This window comes from Argopecten irradians, chromosome 8 (genome assembly GCF_041381155.1).
Source record: "Argopecten irradians isolate NY chromosome 8, Ai_NY, whole genome shotgun sequence".
NCBI classification, from domain to species: domain Eukaryota; kingdom Metazoa; phylum Mollusca; class Bivalvia; order Pectinida; family Pectinidae; genus Argopecten; species Argopecten irradians.
In genome coordinates this window covers 13,225,928-13,247,561 of record NC_091141.1, presented here as the reverse complement: position 1 = coordinate 13,247,561, position 21,634 = coordinate 13,225,928, and the positions used below count along the sequence as shown (strand labels likewise).

Genomic DNA, 21,634 nt, shown 5'->3' with positions numbered 1-21,634 from the left:
TTCCCTTCCCCACACCTTTTCCCCCCCTTCCCCACACCTTTTCCCCACACCTTCCCTTCCCACACCTTTTTCCCCACACCTTCCCCCACACCTTCCCTTCCCCACACCTTTCCCCCATGTACACCTTCCCTTTCCCACACCTTTTTCCCCACACCTTTCCCCCACACCTTCCCCCCACACCTTTTCCCCCACACCTTCCCTTTCCCCACACCTTTCCCCCATTCCCCCACCTTCCCACACCTTCCCCACACCTTTTCCTTCCCACACCTTTCCCCCACACCTTCCCTTCCCCACACCTTTCCCCCACACCTTCACCTTTCCCCACACCTTTCCCCACACCTTTCCCCCACACCTTCCCTTCCCCACACCTTTCCCCCACACCTTCCTTCTCCCACACCTTTTCCCACACCTTTCCCCCACACCCTTCCCCCTTCCCCCCCTTCCCCCACCTTTCCCCTCCCACACTTTCCCACACCTTTCCCCCACACCTTCCCTTCCCCACACCTTTCCCCCACACACCTTCCCTTCTCCCACACCTTTCCCCACACCTTCCCTTCCCACACCTTCCTTCCCCACACCTTTCCCCACACCTTCCCCCCCACACCTTTTCCCCACACCTTTCCCCCACACCTTCCCTTCCCAACACCTTTCCCCCATTACCCTTCCCTTTCCCTTCCCCACACCTTTCCCCCACACACCTTTCCCCCACACCTTTCCCCACACCTTTCCCCACACCCTTCCCCTCCCCACACCTTTCCCCCATGTACACCTTCCCTTTTCCCACATCCTCTTACTCTCACATTCTCTTTCTCACATACTCACATCTTTCCTTTTTCTTCCCTCCCGATACCTTTTTAGCCCACCATTACCAGCCTTTTCATTTGAGTTGCATTTTGGGACCAATCAGTTAACAAGATGGCCACCAGGCAGCCATCTTGGATTTTGATTGTCAAAGTTTGTTACCTCTATTTCTCAGAAAGAACTGAAGGGATCTTTCTCAAATTTCATATGTAGGTTTCCCTAGGGACCCAGTTGTGCAAATTGCATTTTGGGACCAATTGGTCAACGAGATGGCCGACCGCCCGCCACCTTAGATTTTGATAGATAAAGTTTGTTACCGCTATTTCTCAGAAAGTACAGAAGGGATCTGACTCAAATTTCATGTGTAGGTTCTCCTCGGGCCCTAGTCTTGCAAATTGCATTTTGGGACTGATTGATGAACAAGATGGCCAACAGGCCGCCCGCCAAGATCCCTCTGGGATCTCTTGTTACTTTACTCTACCATACTACACTTTGTACCTCCCTTTTCTACATTCTGTGATTGATATATTCTCTTTCATTTAAGGTTATTTTACCAAAAGCACTCCTCTACTACCGTTTAATTCACTTTATTCTCAAAGCTGTTGTGAACTGTCATTAGTTGTAATATATAATGAAAGACAAGATGGCAGAAGTTGTCAGATCGTTACTGTGAATCGGTTCCCTAGAAACAGTTGTCAAAGTCTCGGAGATAAATATAGACATATATTGCTGGGTGCTCATAGCGATGCAGCATTTTGTCTGTCAGATTTTTTTTGGTTTTGTGAAAGTCCTGCCAATATGTTTTTCAGAACAAATTTGATGAAATGCACAGATAAATGATACATTGTGTGAAAGTGTGATATATCGGTGAGAAATGTGGAAGTATCTTAAGAAATATCTGAAACACAGTGTCATTGACTCATATTAATTAGGTTTGTATCGCATCTATTTCTGTTGATTTTAGACATTGTAACACAAACAGTGAACACATGTGAAGTAGTTTAAATGACAGGCGACGTAGATTTGTAGCTGTTTTATATAAAAATAAATCTCACAGAACATGTAGATCTGACACTGTTTTATATATAACTCTGTATGTGACAGAATACATAGGCTTGATGCCATTTTAATGGTTACTGCCTTCAAAAATACTTCATTGATCCAAAACTACGCTAAATGTAGTGAGATGGAATAGATATAGCGGCCCTAATGACATTAGGGTCACCTTGACCTTTGTGTGACACTGCAGCGAGTGATGAGGATTGATAAGTTCTGTGTACATTGATATATCTGCCTCCTTGATCCCATTGTTGTATTAATCCTCGGGGTTGATATCTCACAACTACAGATCATCGCTTGTTAATCTAGGATGATCCTGATGCTGGTGCAGTAGTTAAACGCTCTGGGACATTTTCATACAACCTGCTTACCATAGATTGAACCTATAGGGTTACATGTATGTGTCTTGTAAAGTATGTCGAAAAACTGCAATATTTCTTGTAAAGTGTATGAATATATTTACTTTATATGACGTACTGACAATGATAGGATCTTGTCTAGATATAAAGTAAAATACGTTTATAACAAACATGCTCATTTCGGGTTATAATGTAGAAATTTACATTCCCCATCACCGTTTCTATTTAAGATGTTTAAATACATATATAACAAACTATGTGTATAACTAAGAAATTTCATCGGTTCCAAGAGGATCGTTATGGTCACGGTTTACTGTATGTATTTTGTTATTACCACACACAGGCATATGAGATGATGTAATAGATCGTTTTTCCTTCACAAACATTTGTCTTGACTAGGTAATTTTAATTGATGTTTTTCATTCAGTAAAATTTCAATGTTAACACTTTATGATTTAGCTTCATTCATTGTCATTAGCTTTATTCCAATGTGGTGTATTTTGGGATTTCATATACATGTAATTCTATCAAACAATGATCATTATCATCCATATATTACGCTGAGAAATAAAATATGATTGAAATGCCCTGATATGCCTGCGGACTCTCAGTAGAAATATTTTAACACAAAACTTACATTGTCTATAAGGAATTGTATTTAGTCAATTACTGTGACATGAACTATTTTCCTTCCTAACTGCTAGTGTCGGGAATGCCATCTGGTACAAGCTTTTATATGGCTCAGATCACATCTCTAGTTATCAATATCGGGAGTCGAGCAGGGTGACATGACAGGCAAGGTCACACGCCAGCGGTGTCATGTCAGGAAAACGTAACTCTATTACCATTGTCTAACATTTAACAGGAGGCCCTCCCGTGGGATTACCTCACTGTCTTCATCGAACACAGGTGATACATTTCGTAACTTGTTTTTGTAACTTTAACGCGAACATGATGTGTTCTTAAAAACTTTTTAAACCAGCTTAGAAGATATTGATGATACAGATACACATGATTAATCAAGGACGTACTGGTTTCATTTCAGAATTTCCTTGATGCATTTACGGATGCCGCTGAAACAGTGTATGGCTGTCTATTGGTGGAGGGCAAGATTGCCGTAGCAACCAAAAAATGGTGGAGTCTAACAGCCAATGAACTGGTCCTATTAAGAATGTTGGTGTCCTCAATGTCCGATTGTACATCGCGTGATGTGCCAGTTTACCTGCCTGACAGTCACCCTACTGTAAGTTCCTGGATGTGACACTTCTAGTTCCCCACCACTGAACAATTGAATTCCTCTAGTTCTAAAATTCCCTATCTGTTCTATCTCTTGTTCACACTCTCGCATGCTACTATACTACACATGTCGAAAAACCATGGTTTGATATGTCGAAAGAAGGTCATTTTGACCTACATTTTTACCTTTTATCTGCCATATATAAAGAGTGAGTTTTATTTCCTTTAATAGGTATTATTGAAAAGTAATTTGGCTCGAGTTAGCCTCAGCTACATAATGATATTATGTGTGACACCAAAACTAGGTCGTTTTGACCTGAATTTCAATCTTTGACCTAGAAAAAAATCATGGGAAGTCATATCATATTATATGTGCTATTATGTACTGTGTAATTATTGATTGTTGATAGGTACCTCATCGCCTGATGACCTTTCACCTTACAAAGTGTGTACAGGTGTGCGTTATATGTGGTCCCTCACCGAGCCTGTGTGACCTTGAACCAGAGGTAAATATCCATCGTGTATAACTCTACCTCTTATGATCATATAAAATGGGTCAAAATGTTTTAATTAAGTCACTTGAGAGGAATGCCAAACTCTGACCTAATGCGTATGTTGGTTTCAAATGAATGAATGACCTTGACATTCTTTCAGTGTCACATGGGTTGTAAAAATCTTATTCTGATGAATGTTTAATCTGAATAGTCGTATTGGGGGTAGCAATATTTTTGAAGTTTATGATTTAATACTGCTATTAGTAATATTTTATGTTTTATTTCTGAATGTTATCTTATCAAACTGAAGAAGTGTAAATGTTAACACTGTCAAGTACACCTGCTTACTTCATGTTGTCAAGTAAAAATGATTAGTTCTGCCATATGGCACCTGTGTTCTGGATAATAACTCTGTATGATGATATATACTCATGGTATATAAAGAATTGTATAAGTGTTTCTTCCCTCGGTGATCTCCAGTGACTTCTAATTAGTACTAAGACTGTTGGAATGGGGTAAAACATTTCCACTACAGCCTAATAAAACTTAATTTAGGAAGAAATAAATTTTCAATTATATTGAATTGGAATATATGTTTGAATAGAAGGGATATTCTTTTTATTTTATTGATTGCCATTATGTGGCCTTGTGAGTAGGAAGTGATAAAACTTATTTAATGTATACAGTGAACTTCACCTTGTAACAGTTGTAGGCTCAGCACAGCCATAGATTAGATTCTTGTTGATGTATCAAACCATAGATATATACTATGGAGATTTGTAATTTCCTTAAACATATTGGTTCTCATGTTTTCAAAAAAAGGATATTTTTTGGTTCTCACGTTGTCAAAAATGGATGTTTTCTTTGCCCGTATCAAAAATCAAAATTAGGGCCAATATACTGTTTATCTTTAAAACGCTACTAGTCAAAAAGTATCCTTTGGATTTTAACCAAATTTTGTCAGAAAAATCTTTGGGGGAATTTGAACAAATTTTGTATAAATGATGGCTCTGATCCCCCTGGGGCAGGAGGAGCGGGGTCCAATAGGGGAAATAGAGGAATATTCCTTCAAAATGCTACTTGTCATTAAGTTTTGAAAGAATTTCAACCAGATTTGGTATAAAAAATCTTTACGGGAAGGGGAACATATTTTGTATAAATGGTTACTCTGAACCTCCAGGTTCAGGAGGGGCGGGCCAAATAGTGGAAATAGAGGAAAATTCCTTCAAAATGCTACTAGTCATAAAGTTCTTATTGGATTTTGACCAAATTTGAACAAAAACATCTTTTGGGGGAATGTGAACAGATTTTGTATAAATGATGGCACTAATCCCCCTGGGACAGGAGGAGCGGGGCCCAATAGGGCAAATAGAAAGGAGAATAGATTTTGTAAAAATGATGGCTCTAGATATGATCCCCCTGGAGCAGGAGACATGGGGCCTCAATAGTAGAAGATGAAGAATTTGTTTTGAAAAAACTTGTTCATAAACGCATCAATGAATTTTGGCCAAATTTTATCAAGCATTCTTTTTGGAATGGAAAAAGATTTTGTATAGTGACTCTGCCCAACACCGTTGTTTTGGTTTTTATTTCACCAAATATTTGTTCCCCCCCCCCCCCCTGTTATAATTTGTTGAAATAATTTTCAGTTAAGCATTGATGTTACTATTTTTTAACTTCATAGGGGTATGACAGAAATTTTGTTTGCAAACTGTGTGAATCCGCGTAGCAGATTCTCACAAAAGTTTGCCAACCAAATTTATTTCATAACCCTATGAAGTTAAAAAATAGTTAAATCAATGCTTATAATTAATTTTTCAGACTACTTGATAGAATAAAGTCCATTTTTTTTAAATTTTTCAATGGATAATTGTTTTCTAAATCAATACATAACATCAATGTCGTAACAATCTTGAAATTGTTCTTCATAGTAAATGAAGAAAAAGAATATCGGAGAGTTGGATTTAGTATTGTTATAGCAAAATTTGTGATATTATTTATTTTATTGATATAACCATAACTTATATCATAGAGATTCCCATTAAATGATTAAATGCAAACTTTAATCTTCACAAACTTGTAAAGAAATAAAAAATCACAATTTATTAGCTGCGAAAGAAAGTTGCTTTACAGTATTTTCTCCTGGTTTGCTCTTTCACACTGAGATTGTCCTAGTATAGTAACCCTAGGTGAAAATGACAAGTTGTTTGTTTGATTCTTGAAAGAATACAGTGAATCAACTATAAAGACTGATATAAAAAAGATACAATATGTTGATTAGGATGCCACATTTACGATAAGCAGCCTATTGGGCCTGTATTGCTCCATTTGTTCAGTCATTATATTGATAAGAAGAGGCCTATTGGGCCTGTATTGCTCCATTTGTTCAGTCATTATATTGATAAGAAGAGGCCTATTGGGCCTGTATTGCTCCATTTGTTCAGTCATTATATTGATAAGAAGAGGCCTATTTGGGCCTGTATTGCTCCATTTGTTCAGTCATTATATTGATAATAAGAGGCCTATTGGGCCTGTATTGCTCCATTTGTTCAGTCATTATAATTAGCTCACCTGGCCCGGGCCCATTAGGGGGGATTAATAGAGGTAAATCCTATAAATCGCTACTTGTCCTAGAGTTAGTTCTGCATGATTTTATAACTCACAATTTGGCCACAAACAATCCTGTGGGGGACAATGGGGAACAGAACTTGAATAAATTATGGCTACTGCCCCCAGTGGGCAGGATTGGGGCGGGGGACCAATATGGGAAATAGAGGTAAATCCTTTAAATCGCTTTAACTAAGTCATAGAGTTCTGCACTGGAATGATAACTCACAATTTTTGGGCCACAAACATCCTTGGGGTAAGGGAACAGTAACTTGAAATAAATTTGGCTTTTGGTCTCCACGGGGGCAAGGAGAGGCGGGCCCAATAGGGAAAAAATAGACTGGTAACTCCTTTAAATTGCTACTAGTCCATAGACATTTTCTACATGGATTGTTAACCAAAATTTGGCCACAAACAACCTTGGAGGAAGGGGAACAGGAACTTGTATAAATTTTTGGCTCTGATCCCCCCCAGGGGCAGGAGGGGCGGGGCCTAATATGGGTGAAAATAGAGGTAAATCCTATAAAATCAACTACTTGTCCAAAGAGTTCTGCATGGATTGTAAAACTAAATTTTATTGCAACAAACAAATGAGGCTTTGGAGAAGAGAGACAGAACTTGTATAAATTTAGCTCTGGATCCCCCACCCATGGCAGGGAGGGGCGGGGCCCAATAGGGGGAAAAAGAGGAAAAATTCCTATTAAATCACTACTTGGGTCCTTTAAGAGTTCCTGCATGGATTGGTACAACATAATTTTTGCACAAAACACTTCCTTTGGGGAAGTGAGACATGAAAACTTGTAAGTCATTATATTTGGACTTCTGATTCCCCCAAGGGCCCGGCTAGGGGCTGGGGCCCAAATAGTGGGAAAATATAAAGGAAATTCCATTTAATTGCTACTAGGTCATAGAGTATCTCCAGCATGGAATGGTTCCCCAAAAATTCTGCCATCACAAAACATCCATGTGGGGAATGGCGATCAGAACCTTGTATAAATTTTGCTCCATGGCCCCCACGGGCAGGACTGGGTAGGTGGGGCCCAATTAGGGGAAGTAATCATTGTTATTTCATCAAACACAGGATCAATAACACATTATCATATATCTGTAAAAGCTGTAGGGCATAACGTGATACCAAATAACACTTAAAACTTTTCATACGAACCGGTTTATTCCAGTATAAATTAACGCAACTTTAATGCATATTGCATATTCTGAATTGTTACTTTTGAGTGAATATGAAGCCATATGTCCGGATCAAATTGAAATATTACAAAATGTATATAATCATGACATTGGGGATTTTTACTTCATTTCATTGGAGAAACTTATTACTATTACATTTTTATTTAAAAAATCTTGTAACCTATTTTGTTCACCATAAAAGTTTGTTAATGTGTACATTCAGGGGCTTTTTCTTTGGTAATTAAAATTATACTTCCAAGATATGGTTGAGATGTGAAAAATAGGACTATCTTCTGAAGATTTATATAAGTTGTAAAAGAATAGGACTACCTTCCGAAAATTAAGATGAGTCATAAAAGAATCAAACTACCATGTTTGAATTGGGAGCGTTATTTCACCTCCAATAAGGTAAAAGAATAGGACTACCTCTTCCAATTGATTAAGATATGTTGTAAAAGAATAGACACTACCGTTCCCCGTATTAGGATAAGTCTTGAAAGAATGTAGACTACCCGGTTTTGAATTGGGAGATTGCCTATTTTTATTCCTACATGCGGATAATTTTATGTTCCATATCATGCATGCACTATTGACACTGGATTTTCTGATATTCCAGGTGTTGATTCTTTAAACATGCTGAAACATGGAAGTGCTACAGGGTTGGTTAAAATAAATGGACAATGACTTAAATATACGGCCACTTAGTGTCACATATGGTTACAATCTTCACAATGGACCTTCCTCTATCAATAATTGTGACTTGTCCTGTTGCCATGTGCATTGAACATGTATTTTGTTTGTTAGCATGCTAGGGATGAAGGGCCTACCTAATTAATAAGTTGTGCATCCACATGAATCGACCTTGACCTTCTTATTCAAGGGTACAGTCCACAAGGTTCAAACAAGACTAAAATCGTAAAATGCCTACTTAACAATACAGCGCAGAGTATTTGTTTTCTAAGCTGTTGAAGGGACCGCATCTTTGTTCGCAGCAATCCTTCCATACAGGTGCTCGCCCACTATGGTAGTTTAATTGACACAATAGATCCAATGCGCATTGACTTGACACTATCTGTCGGATATTTCAATATGACATGAGTTTATTCAATTCTTTGTACATTATGCGTCCTCATTTCATTCGTCAACGCAATAACGCCTGTTAAGGTGTTGACTCCACGTAGTAATGGAATGTAGTAGGTAAAAATCCTATAAATCGCAACTTGTATCTAGGAGTTTACCTTGGTTTTTGATCCAATATTGTACCGCTATAAAATAAACCCCCACTTTGGGGAAGGGGATATCCGGGTACTTGGTATATAATTTTGGCTTCATCCTGACCCCCATGGGGCAGGGCAGGAGGGGTGGCCCAATAGGGTGTATTTAGAGGTTAACATTAGGACGGGTGGGGCCCAATAAAGGGAAGTAGAGGTAAATCCTATAAATCGCTACTTGTCATAGAGTTTTGCTTGGATTGTGACCAAATTTGGCCATAACATCCTTGGTGGGAAGGGGAACAAGAACTTGTATAAATTTTGGCTCTGACCCCCCTGGGGGGCAGGAGGGGGTGGTGGCCCAATACGGGATTTAGAGGTTAATAATTAGGGAACGGGTGGGGCCCAATAAGGGAAGTAGAGGTAAATCCTATAAAATCGCTACTTGTCATAGAGTTTTTGCTTGGATTTGTTACCAAATTTTGGCCATAAACCATCCTAGAGGTAAGTGGGATACAGAACTTGTATAAATTTTGGCTCTGACCCCCTGGGGGCACGGAGGGGTGGGGCCCACAATAGGGGATTTAGAGGTTAATATTAAAATTACATCAGTATTGTTACAATGAACTGTATTCAGAACATTTACTTTCGCATTACAAAACATGTGAGGCAAATACAGGCCCCTTCTGGGCCTGCTTTAATTGGATATTAAGGTTGGGCCTATGTGGGCCTGAAATTGCTCACATTTTGTTCAGTCATTGTTCTATTGATACTATAAAAGGTCCTAATGGGGCCTGGGTAATGCACCATTTGTTTCAAGTCCCATATATTTATAATAAGAGGGGCCATAATGGCCCTGTATTGTCTCCATTTGTTCAGTCATATATGATGAATAATAGAGGGCCTTATTGGTGCCTGTTATTGCTATATTTATTTCAAGCTTCATCTTTACCTTTGATGATATACGATAAACCTATTAGTGGGTTAATGTATTACTCTTTTAGTATTGGTACATTACATTTCACATGCTGGTTGTCTATACAGGTTAATAAGCACTGGAAAACGCTTATGATCCTTTTATCCCTATCCCCCATGGTTACCTCACTTTTTTTATCCTGTCCCCATGGTTACACACACTTTTTATCCCTATCCCCCATGGTACCTCACTTTTTATCCCGTCTCCCCATGGGTACACCACTTTTTATCCCTATCCCCCTATGGTACCTCACTTTTTATCCCTATCCCCCATGGTACCTCACTTTTTATCCTGTCCCCCATGGTACACCACTTTTTATCCCTATCCCCCATGGTACCTCACTTTTTATCCTGTCCCCCATGATACCTTACTTTTTAATCTCTATCCCTAGCCATATGTATAAATGACCTGTTTAATCCTCAGTATAAAGTACAGGTGACATGTAGTCCCTCGTGTCTGTGTAAGTCTGTCGCTACATCTACCTGCATACTACTCGCCAACAAAGTACCAACAAACCCTACAAAAAGGTCCACTGGGGAGCAATATGGGACAGGATAAAAGGACAAGTAGTCATGGTTACCAGGAATATGATCGTGGGGCTAGGCCTAGAAGTACATGTATGTGTGATGTCACCTATATCTAAGGCAGGACTTTGGTCATGGTTACCAGGAAGGTGGTAGTGGGGCTAGGCCTAGAAGTACATGTATGTGTGATGTTTTTATATCTCAACTGTACTGGATTGATGTGCTTTTAGATCTCCAACCATTGAAGATTAAACATTTAGATGTAACCTTTGCGAAGTAGGCCTTAAAATCTCAACCTTAAGGAATCAACTCTTTAACTGTTATATCTCAACTTTTAGGGATAAGGCTTTTAAAATCAACCTTCAGAAATGAAATTTTTAGATTTCAAAATTTAGGGAATAACAATATTTAGATTCCAACCTTTAGGGAGATAACATTTAGATCTTGGAACATTTCATGATCTTGTTAAGTGGATCTATAATTTTTTATATGTATTGCTATTAGGCACTTCTATAAGTATGTAGAGTGGCTCTAATGTAAGGGCTATAGGTAGGAGAAACAGGGAGAAGATGAGTTTTGTTTGTGTTAAAAGCTAGTCTCTCCAGAAACATGAATATTATAGAAAATATTTTCTGATGTAAAATACTATGTTTTTGTTTTCATTGTTTAGGTTTTTAGTGGTGAATAAAGACACCAATCGATGTCTTCATAGTACAAGTCCTTCTCTGGAAGATAGGTCAACACTGGGTAAGTTTACAGTTTTACCTGTCCTATATAGGTCAACGCTGGGTAAGTTTCCAGCTTTACCTGTCCTATATAGGTCAACACTGGGTAAGTTTACAGCCTTACCTGTCCTATATAGGTCAACACTGGGTAAGTTTCCAGCCTTACCTGTCCTATATAGGTCAACACTGGGTAAGTTTACAGTCTTACCTGTCCTATATAGGTCAACGCTGGGTAAGTTTACAGCTTTACCTGTCCTATTATAGGTCAACGCTTGATAAGTTTACAGCTTACCAGGTCCTTATATGGTCAACACTGGGTAAGTTTCCAGCGCTTAACTGTCCTTTATAGGTCAACGGTCTGGGTAAAGTTTACAGGCCTTACCTGTCTATATAGGTCAACGCTGGGTAAGTTTTCCAGCCTTACTGTCCTATTATAGGTCAACACTGGGTATGTTTACAGCCCTTTACCTGTCCTATATAGGTCAACAGCTGGGTAAGGTTTACAGCATTACCAGTCCTCTATAGGTCAACACCTGGGTTAGATTAACGCCTTACTGTCCTATATAGGTTCTATGACTGGGTAAGTTACACAGCTTTACCTGTCCTATATAGGTCAACGCTGGGTAAGTTTACAGCCTTACCTGTCCTATTATAGGTCAACAAACTGCGGTAAAGTTCTACAGCCTTACCTGTCCTATATAGGTCAACACTGGGTAAGTTTACTGCCTTACACCTGTCCTATATAGGTCAACACTGGGTAAGTTTACAGCCTTACCTGTCCTATATAGGTCAACACTGGGTAAGTTTACAGCCTTACCTGTCCTATATAGGTCAACACTGGGTAAGTTTACAGCCTTACCTGTCCTATATAGGTCAACGCTGGGTAAGTTTACAGCCTTTCCTAACAGTCCTCCCCTGTCAAGTCACTTGGGTAAGTTTACAGCCATTAACAAGTCCTATATTTGGTCAACAAACTGGGTAAGTTTACAGCCTTACCTGTCCTATATAGGTCAACACTGGGTAAGTTTACAGCCTTACCTGTCCTATATAGGTCAACACTGGGTAAGTTTACAGCCTTACCTGTCCTATATAGGTCAACACTGGGTAAGTTTACAGCCTTACCTGTCCTATATAGGTCAACGCTTGGTAAGTTTAACAGCTTAGCCATAGACCTATATAGGTCAACGCTGGGTAAGTTTACAGCCTTACCTGCTCTATGGTAGGTCTATTACTGGGTAAGTTTACTAGCTTGTCTGTATATATATAGGTCATCACTGGGTAAGTTTACAGCCTTACCTGTCCTATTTAGGTCAATCACTAGGTAAGTTTACAGCCTTACCTGTCCTATATACGTCAACGCTGGGTAAGTTTCCAGCCTTACCTGTCCTTTATAGGTCAACACTGGGTAAGTTTACAGCCTTACCTGTCCTATATAGGTCAACACTGGGTAAGTTTACAGCCTTACCTGTCCTATATAGGTCAACGCTGGGTAAGTTTTACAAGCCTTACCAGCCTTATAGGTCAACCACTGGGTAAGGTTTACAGGCCTTACTGGTGACTAATATTAGCGTCAACACTGGGTAAGTTTACAGCCTTTCCATGTACTATACTAGGTCAACACTGGGTAAGGTTTACAGCTGTTACCTGTTCCTATATAGGTCAAACGCTTGGTAAGTTTACAGCCTTACCTGTCCTATATAGGTCAACGCTGGGTAAGTTTACAGCCTTACCTGTCCTATATAGGTCAACACTGGGTAAGTTTACAGCCTTACCTGTCCTATATAGGTCAACACTGGGTAAGTTTACAGCCTTACCTGTCCTATATAGGTCAACACTGGGTAAGTTTACAGCCTTACCTGTCCTATATAGGTCAACGCTGGGTAAGTTTACAGCCTTACCTGTCCTATATAGGTCAACACTGGGTAAGTTTACAGCCTTACCTGTCCTATATAGGTCAACACTGGGTAAGTTTACAGCCTTACCTGTCCTATATAGGTCAACGCTGGGTAAGTTTACAGCCTTACCTGTCCTATATAGGTCAACACTGGGTAAGTTTACAGCCTTACCTGTCCTATATAGGTCAACACTGGGTAAGTTTACAGCCTTACCTGTCCTATATAGCGGCAACATCACTGGGTATGTTTTACATCCTTAACCTGTCCTTTATTGGTCAAATCACTGGGTACGTTACAGCCTTACCTGTCCTATATAGGTCAAAGCTGGGTAAGTTTACAGCCTTTACCTGTCCTATATAGGTCAACGCTGGGTAAGTTTATACAGCCTTACCTGTCCTATATAGGTCTAACGCACTGGGTAAGTTTACAGCCTTACCTTGTTACCTATATAGGTCAACACAAGGGTAAGTTTACAGCCTTACCTGTCCTATATAGGTCAACACTGGGTAAGTTTACAGCCTTACCTGTCCTATATATAGGTCATCACTGGGTAAGTTTACAGCCTTACCTGTCTCTATATAGGTCAACAATGGGTAAGTTTACAGCCTTACCTGTCCTATATAGGTCAACACTGGGTAAGTTTACAGCCTTACCTGTCCTATATAGGTCAACGATGGGTAAGTTTCAGCCTTACTGTCCTATATAGGTCAACACACCTGGGTAAGTTTACAGCCTTACCTGACCTATATAGGTCAACACTGGGTAAGTTTACAGCCTAACTCATGTCCTATTATAGGTCATACGCTGGGTATAGTTTACAGCCTTACCAGTCCTCTATAGGTCAATACTGGGTAAGTTTTACAGCCTTACCTGACCTATTATAGGTCATACACTGGGTAAGTTTACAGCCTTACCTGTCGCTATATAGGTCAACGCACTGGGTATGTTTACAGCCTTACTCTGTCCGATATAGGTCTACACGCTTTGGTAAGTTTACAGCCTTACTGTCCTATATATGTCAACCGCATGGGTAAGTTTACAGCCTTACCTGTTCCTTATATAGGTCAAACACTGGGTGTGTTCACAGCCTTACCTGTCCTATATAGGTCAACGATTGGTAAGTTAACCTGCGTTACCTGTCCTTTTTATAGTCATCATCTGGGTAATAGTTTACAGCCTTACCAGTCCTATATAGGTCATCACTGGTAAGTTTTTCAGCCTTATCCTGCACCTTTGTAGGTCATCATGGGGTAAGTTTACAGCCTTACCTGTCCTATAAAGGTTCAACAACTGGGTTAAAGTTTACTAGGCCTTACCTGTCCTATATATAAGGTCAACAAAATGGGTATACGTTTACAGCCTTACATGTTCACTATTAAAGGTCAACATGGGTAAGTTTACCAGCCTTACCTGTTCCTTATATAGTCAAAACACTGGGTAAGTTTACAGCCTTACCCTGTCCTATGATAGGTCATCACCCCCCACTTGGGTAAGTTTTCACAGCACTTACCTGACCTATATAGGTCATACGCTTGGTAAGTTTTTTACAGTTTACCTAGCCTATATAGGTCATCTCAATGGGTATGTTTACCACAGGCCTTACCCTGACCTATGTAGGTCATCAATGGGGTAAGTTTACATGCCTTACCTGTCCTATATAGGTCATTCACTGGGTAAGTTTACAGCTTATATCCTGTCACTATATAAGTCAAACACTGGGTAAGTTTACAGCCCTTTACCTGTCCTATATAAGGTCATCACTGGGTAAGTGTTATAGGTCAATGCGACCTTTCCAGTCCTATATAGGTCAAACACTGGGTAAGTTTACAGCCTTACCTGTCCTATTATAGGTCATCACTGGGTAAGTTTACGCAGCCTTAACCTGACTATATAGGTTCAAACGGCTTGGTAAGTTTAACAGCCATTACCATGTCCTCATATAGGTAATCAACGCTGGGTAAGTTTACAGCCTTACCTGACATTATTAGGTCATCCACTGGGTAAGGTTACAGCCGTTAAGCTTAAGTCACACTGGGTAAGTTTACCTATTTAGGTCAACACCACTGGGTAAGGTTTTACCAGCCTTTACCTGTCCTATATAGGTCAACGCTGGGTAAGTTTACAAGCCATATACCTGTCCTATATAGGTCAACGACTGGGTAAAGTTTACAGCCTTACCTGACCTTATATAGGTCATCCACTGGGTAAGTTTACAGCCTTACCTGTCATATATAGGTCAAACACTGGGTAAGTTTACAGCTCTTACCTGTCTTATATAGGTCATCAACTGGGTAAGTTTACAGCCTTACCTGTGCTCAATATGTCAACAATGCTGGGTAAGTTTACAGCCTTACCTGTCCTATATAGGTCATGGCTTGGTAAGTTTACAGCCTTACCAGTCCTATACTAGGTCAACAACTTAATAAGTTTACAGCCTTACCTGCTACTTTATAGGTCAACAGCTGGGTAAGGTTAAGTTTTACAGCCTTACCGTTCTATATAGGTCAACACTACTAAATAAGTTTACAAGCCTTACCTGTCCTATATAGGTCAACACTGGGTATAGTTTTACAGCCTTATCTGTCCTATATAGGTCAAAACATGGGTAAGTTTACAGCCTTACCCTGTCCTCTATAGGTCAAATGCTGGGTAAGTTTACATCCTTACCAGTCCTATATTAGCGTCAACGAGCATGGGCTAAGTTTACATCCTTTACCAGTCCTCTATATTAGGTCAACACTAAAATAAGTTTACAAGCCTAGTCAACCTGTCCTATATAGGTCAAACTATTGGGTAAGTTTACAGCCTTACATGTCCTATTACAAGGTCAATCTCACTGGGTAAGTTTACAGCCTTACCCTGTCCTATATATAGGTCAACGCTGGGTAAGTTTTACAGCCTAACTGACCTATATAGGTCATCATCTGGGTAAGTTTACAGCCATCTACCAGTCCATACTATTAGGTCAACACTGGGTTAAAGTTTATAGCTCTTACCTGTCCTATATAGGGTCAACGCTTGGTAAGTTTACTGCCTTACCTGTCCTATAAAGTCAACACTGGGTAAGTTTACCAGCCTTACCTGTCCTATTATAGGTCATCATGGGTAAGTTTACAGCCTATTACCAGTCCCTCTATAGGGTCAACACTGGGTAAGTTTCTACAGCCTTACCTAGACCTATATAGGTTCATCGCTGGGTAAGTTTATAGCTTTACCTGTCCTATATTAGGTCAACGCTGGGTAAGTTTACAGCCTTACCTGTCTATATAGGTCAACACTGGTGTAAGTTTACAGCCTTACATCTGACCTATATAGGTCAACACTGGGTAAGTTTACTCAGCCTTACCTGTCCTATAGGTCAACACTGGGTAAGTTTACAGCCTTACCTGCCTATATAGGTCAACACTGGGTAAGTTTACAGCCTTACCTGTCCTATATAGGTCAACGCTGGGTAAGTTTACAGCCTTACCTGTTACCTATATAGGTCAACGCTTGGTAAGTTTACCAGCCTTACCAGTCCTATATAGGTCAACACTGGGTAAGTTTACAGCCTTACCTGCCTTACAACATGGGTAAGTTTACAGCCTACCTGTGACTATATAGGTCAACACTGGGTAAGTTTTACAGCCTTACATGTCCATATATAGGTCAACACTGGGTAAGTTTACAGCCTTACCTGTACCTATATAGGTCATCACTGGGTAAGTTTACAGCCTTACCTGTCCTATATAGGTCAATGCTTGGTAAGTTTTACAGCCTTACCTGTCCTATATAGGTCAACACTGGGTAAGTTTACAGCCCTTACCTGTCCTATATAGGTCAACACTGGGTAAGTTTACAGCCTTACCTGTCCTATATAAGTCAACACTTGGGTAAGTTTACATCCTTACCTGTCCTGTATAGGTCAACACTGGGTAAGTTTATAGCTTTACCAGTCCTATATAAGTCAACACTGGGTAAGTTTACAGCCTTACCTGTCCTATATAGGTCAACGCTGGGTAAGTTTACAGCCTTACCTGTCCTATATATAGGTCAACGCTGGGTAAGTTTACAGCCTTACCCGTCCTATATAGGTCAACGCTTGGTAAGTTTACAGCCTTACCAGTCCTATATAGGTCAACACTGGGTAAGTTTACAGCCTTACCTTACCTCTATAGGTCAGCACTGGGTAAGTTTACAGCCTTACCTGTCCTATATAGGTCAACACTGGGTAAGTTTACAGCCGCTTTCTGTCCATATTATAGGTCAACACTGGGTAAGTTTACAGCCTTACCTGACCTATATAGGTCATCACTGGGTAAGTTTACAGCCTTACCTGTCCTATATAGGTCAATGCTGGGTAAGTTTACAGCCTTACCTGTCTTATATAGGTCAACACTGGGTAAGTTTACAGCCTTACCTACGTCACCTCTATGTAGGTCATCACTGGGTAAGTTTACAGCCTTACCTGTCCTATAAAGGTCATCACTGGGTAAGTTTACAGCCTTACCAGTCCTATATAGGTCAACACTAGGTAAGTTTACATCATCCTTACCAGTACTATATAGGCCAACACTAGGTATGTTTCCAGCCTTACCTGTCCTATATAGGTCAACACTAAGTAAGTTTACATCCTTTTCAGTCCTATATAGGTCAACACTGGGTAAGTTTGCAGCCTTACCTGTCCTTTATATCTGAAAGTATAGTACAAATACCATGAAAATAAGATATCTGCTTAAATATGTACAATCACAGTATGTAGATCTACAGCTGTATCAAAAGTTGGTTGATTGTTAAAGAAGATAGTATAAATTATTTGATTGGTTGTTATAGGATATGGTATAAAGATTTTGATTGGTTGTTGCAGGAGATGGTTTAATTGTTTTGATTGGTTCTTACAGGACATAGTATAAAGTTTTTGATTGGTTGTTACAGGCAGTAGTATAAAGATTTTGATTGGTTGTTACATGAGATGGTATAATGAGTTTGATTGGTTGTTACAGCATGTAGTATAAAGATTTATGTGGTATAAAGATTTTGATTGGTTATTACAGGAGATTGTATAATGAGTTTGATTGGTTGTTAAAGGAGATGGACTGAACCCTGCCCAGCGTAAGGAGGTGCTACAGTCCTTCTATAAAAAAGTCATTGGCTCGTTCTTCTCATCAAACATCGAGGGCAGTGAGCTAGGTGAGTAGTTTATTTCCAATAATGAAGTCAGAGAATTAAATAAGTGGCGTGATAGTGTACATATAAGGTATGTAGGATTTATCACCATTGAGCATTATGAAGATAATCTGCAAAGCTCTAGCATTTATATAGACCATAGATTCCTTAGGAAGATAGTTTAATACATATATTTACATTCTCAAGTTAACTCATTTCAGGGGTCTATGCATTAAAATTGTTTAAAGTAGACAAGGAAAACCATTTATCAATGACAATATACTCCACAAGATGACACTGCCATTTTTATGTTGATCAGTTGATATTAGTATACAAACATCAGTGATGTGATATTGTTCATTTTTTAATGCCAATAGACTTCACTTTGGCTTGGTTAATTTACTGTAAACGTGGACATGTTCACGGATGTTTTATTTCGCAATTTCCTTCAGTAAACTAAATGTGTGGGGTTATTTTAGGTACCATATGACCATATTTTGTGACACTGATATTTGTCTGGACTTGCTGGTTTTCCATTATTACCAAATGTATGAACATTTTAAAACGGCCATAGGAACAGCTTTCTGTAGGATTTTAACAAAACCATAGCAAAAGCAATGATTTAAAAAAAAACATGTATGGATTTGCAAAGAACATACCAAATGAAAACTGTACCTGAAGGGAAGCAACTCTTACAAAAAAGTTTAAGCAAGCCTTTATAAATTGTTTATTGATATAGAAGAATTAGCAATACTGTTTACAGGTCTAAAAGTACTTATTATATATTTGTAATAATTACTGAAGCAGTTTTATATTAGGTTTATAATTAAGTTAGTTTATATGCACTGGTATGATACATCATGAGTATTTAATATGTTATACTCGTATCATGTTAGTTAGGCGATGTGGTGGCCAAGTAGTTAAGATGTCCTGACGTATTACCACAAGCCCTTTACCTCTGGATGAAAATTGAAATCCTTATGGAGTAGTTGCCAGAAACTGACCACCTGTCAGTGGTTTTTCTCTGGGTACTCCGGCTTTCCTCCATCATCTAACCCTAGCATGTCCTTGAATGACCCTGGCTGTTAATAGGACATAAAACTAAACTATATACCAAACTAAGTTACTGTATTCAACCAAATAAGCGCCAAGGGAGCTTAAAAATAGAGAAAGGAAATTAGGGACCAAGTTTAGACAAACCTTTCACAAAATTATTGCATAAAGTAAACCATGAACCAATTTTCAAAAGACGTCAAATAGGAGCCTACACAGATTTCTTAGTCCCAGTCTGTATGTAAATCGAGGCAAGTGAAATTGATGCCACAGAAAGGGGAAGGGGACTTATTGGGTCAAATACGGTAGTTTTAATACTTAAAAGTGCTGTAGTAGAACTAGACATCAGGTGAGTATGTGTTTAGAGCCTCAGTCAGACATCTTTCTGTATGTTGTACAGGGCCCGAAGAATACAGTCACAGCCCACAAGAGACCTACATCACTACCGACATACACAAGTGTTATGCCGCTCAGTCTGGCTCCCACCAGATTTTCATCCTCTACGCCGACACTATTCCTACATACGCCATGAGGTAATGGTCCTAATTTATATTCTACAGGGTGTCTGAAAGTAACATGTCTTGGTACATTAGAATTCAATAAGTAAAATATAACATTACAGGAATGCATTAAAAGTAATACGTCTTGGTATATCAAAATTCAATAAGTAAAATATAACATTATAGGAATGATTATTATCATGACAAGATATCCCAGAGAAATTTTGGCGACCACCATAGTGATCTACCTGGTCTAGGGTGGTCATGAAATGTTTGCTGAATATCTGTATGAATTTTTGCACTATCTATTGATTTTATTCTTATTTCATGTCAAAAAACATCTTGATTTACCAAAAGTTAAATTTACTTTGTTTCAGATCCATCACACATAAGACCCTCAATCTTCTTACAAAAGATAGACATGTCTGTATATGAGGATTGTTCTGACTTCTCCGGAATGGTTCGGCTACTCGTGCCTGTAAATGAGGGCTATCAAATCTTCCGAGCCAATATGGGGTACAGAGAAATCTTTCTGCCTTCCTGATGGCCAGTATTCTTCAACGTGTTGGTGGATTATGAATGGCATTGCCTGATTGGGCGGTCCATATCTAAACCATGTTTGTCCTTGACATAATTTATAACGATACTGCCATTGTGCCTAGTAAGATATCCTACTCACAGAGGAAAATGAATCTCACCTGATGACAATGATGGAGTTAAGCTTATGATGTCATCAGGAGGTCAACCAAGTCACATGTACATGTCAGAGGTCAACCAAGTGGCTGCAAGTTCTGAGGTTAAACAAATGACCTTGAATGCATGTTTAGCATAGCTGCATTGGACAGAGACAAACACCAGAATTGGAGTTTCTACGTAATCATTTATAATATATGATCTGACGATGAATAGCTACTAGGTAAACTTAATTATCTAAAACAAATAAGTTTTGCAATAGTAGAATATGCTGTTCTGTGTATATAATGATGCATCGATTGTGTACTGTTGGCATTGCTTTTAAGAGTAAATAAATCATGCATTCCCTGTTTGTTGACAGTTAAAGATTTGTTGTATGAAAGAAATATGTTTCTTGAATGTGATTTTTTTATGTTAGAGTTGTTTAAGGATGAATTTTATCAAATAAAGTTATATGATCAAATGGTATTTCTCTTTTGTAACAAAAAAATCATAAAAAAATCTTTTGGTTCTCTTGATGATCTTGAAGGTAAGGCTCCTGTAGAGAAATAAATAAAGTAGAAAGCTAGATTCAGTGGTAGATCTGTTGCATGTTGGACTATTTTGTGACCTTCAAGTATGCTTTACAGGGCGACCAGCTGGCTAAGCCAACCTACATAACTACTGAAAGCAAACTTATTTTTTAGCATGCAATTTAATTTCACATAAAATAAATGCTGCAAAGATGTGAAAGTTATAAGGTCTGAACTGAAAATGTGAAATTAAATCACCAGTTTGTTTGCAGTATTCTTTTGAGGCTAAGTTGAAACTTAAGACTGTTAAGTGATCTGTAAGTCTGAACTTGTCGAGGGCCATGATGGCTGAGTGGTTACTATGCTCTAACCTCCTCAGGGTAATGAGTCAGAAAACCTTGTGGGCTAGTTGCCAGGTACCAACCCTACGTCAGTGGTTTTTCTCCGAGTACTCTGGCTTTCTCCACTTCCTAAAACTGGTACATCCTAAATTGACCTAAACTCAAGTAACATAAAATCCACATGCATACAGCTAGATCTTTCCATAATCAAATTCCTGATCAAATGTTCTGAAGTAGCTGCCTGAATATGTTGTCTATGGTACATATAACAAACAAGACAGATAGCAGTTTCAGTATTGAATTGTATTGGCAAATTCA

The 21,634-nt window shown here is 39.0% G+C and overlaps 1 protein-coding gene across 1 annotated transcript in view; it reads left to right on the top strand.

Moving 5' to 3' along the window:
* LOC138329016 (protein fuzzy homolog) overlaps window positions 1-20,931 on the top strand; it is a 127,332-nt gene extending 106,401 nt beyond the window's left edge. Inside the window, exons 5-11 of the mRNA XM_069275717.1 lie at window positions 3,265-3,462; window positions 3,866-3,961; window positions 10,577-10,728; window positions 11,123-11,199; window positions 18,140-18,241; window positions 19,671-19,803; window positions 20,148-20,931. Coding sequence (XP_069131818.1) covers window positions 3,265-3,462; window positions 3,866-3,961; window positions 10,577-10,728; window positions 11,123-11,199; window positions 18,140-18,241; window positions 19,671-19,803; window positions 20,148-20,205 — 816 coding nt within the window. The 3' untranslated portion in view covers window positions 20,206-20,931. The remainder of the gene's footprint in view (window positions 1-3,264; window positions 3,463-3,865; window positions 3,962-10,576; window positions 10,729-11,122; window positions 11,200-18,139; window positions 18,242-19,670; window positions 19,804-20,147) is intronic.
* The last annotated feature ends 703 nt before the right edge of the window (window positions 20,932-21,634 follow it).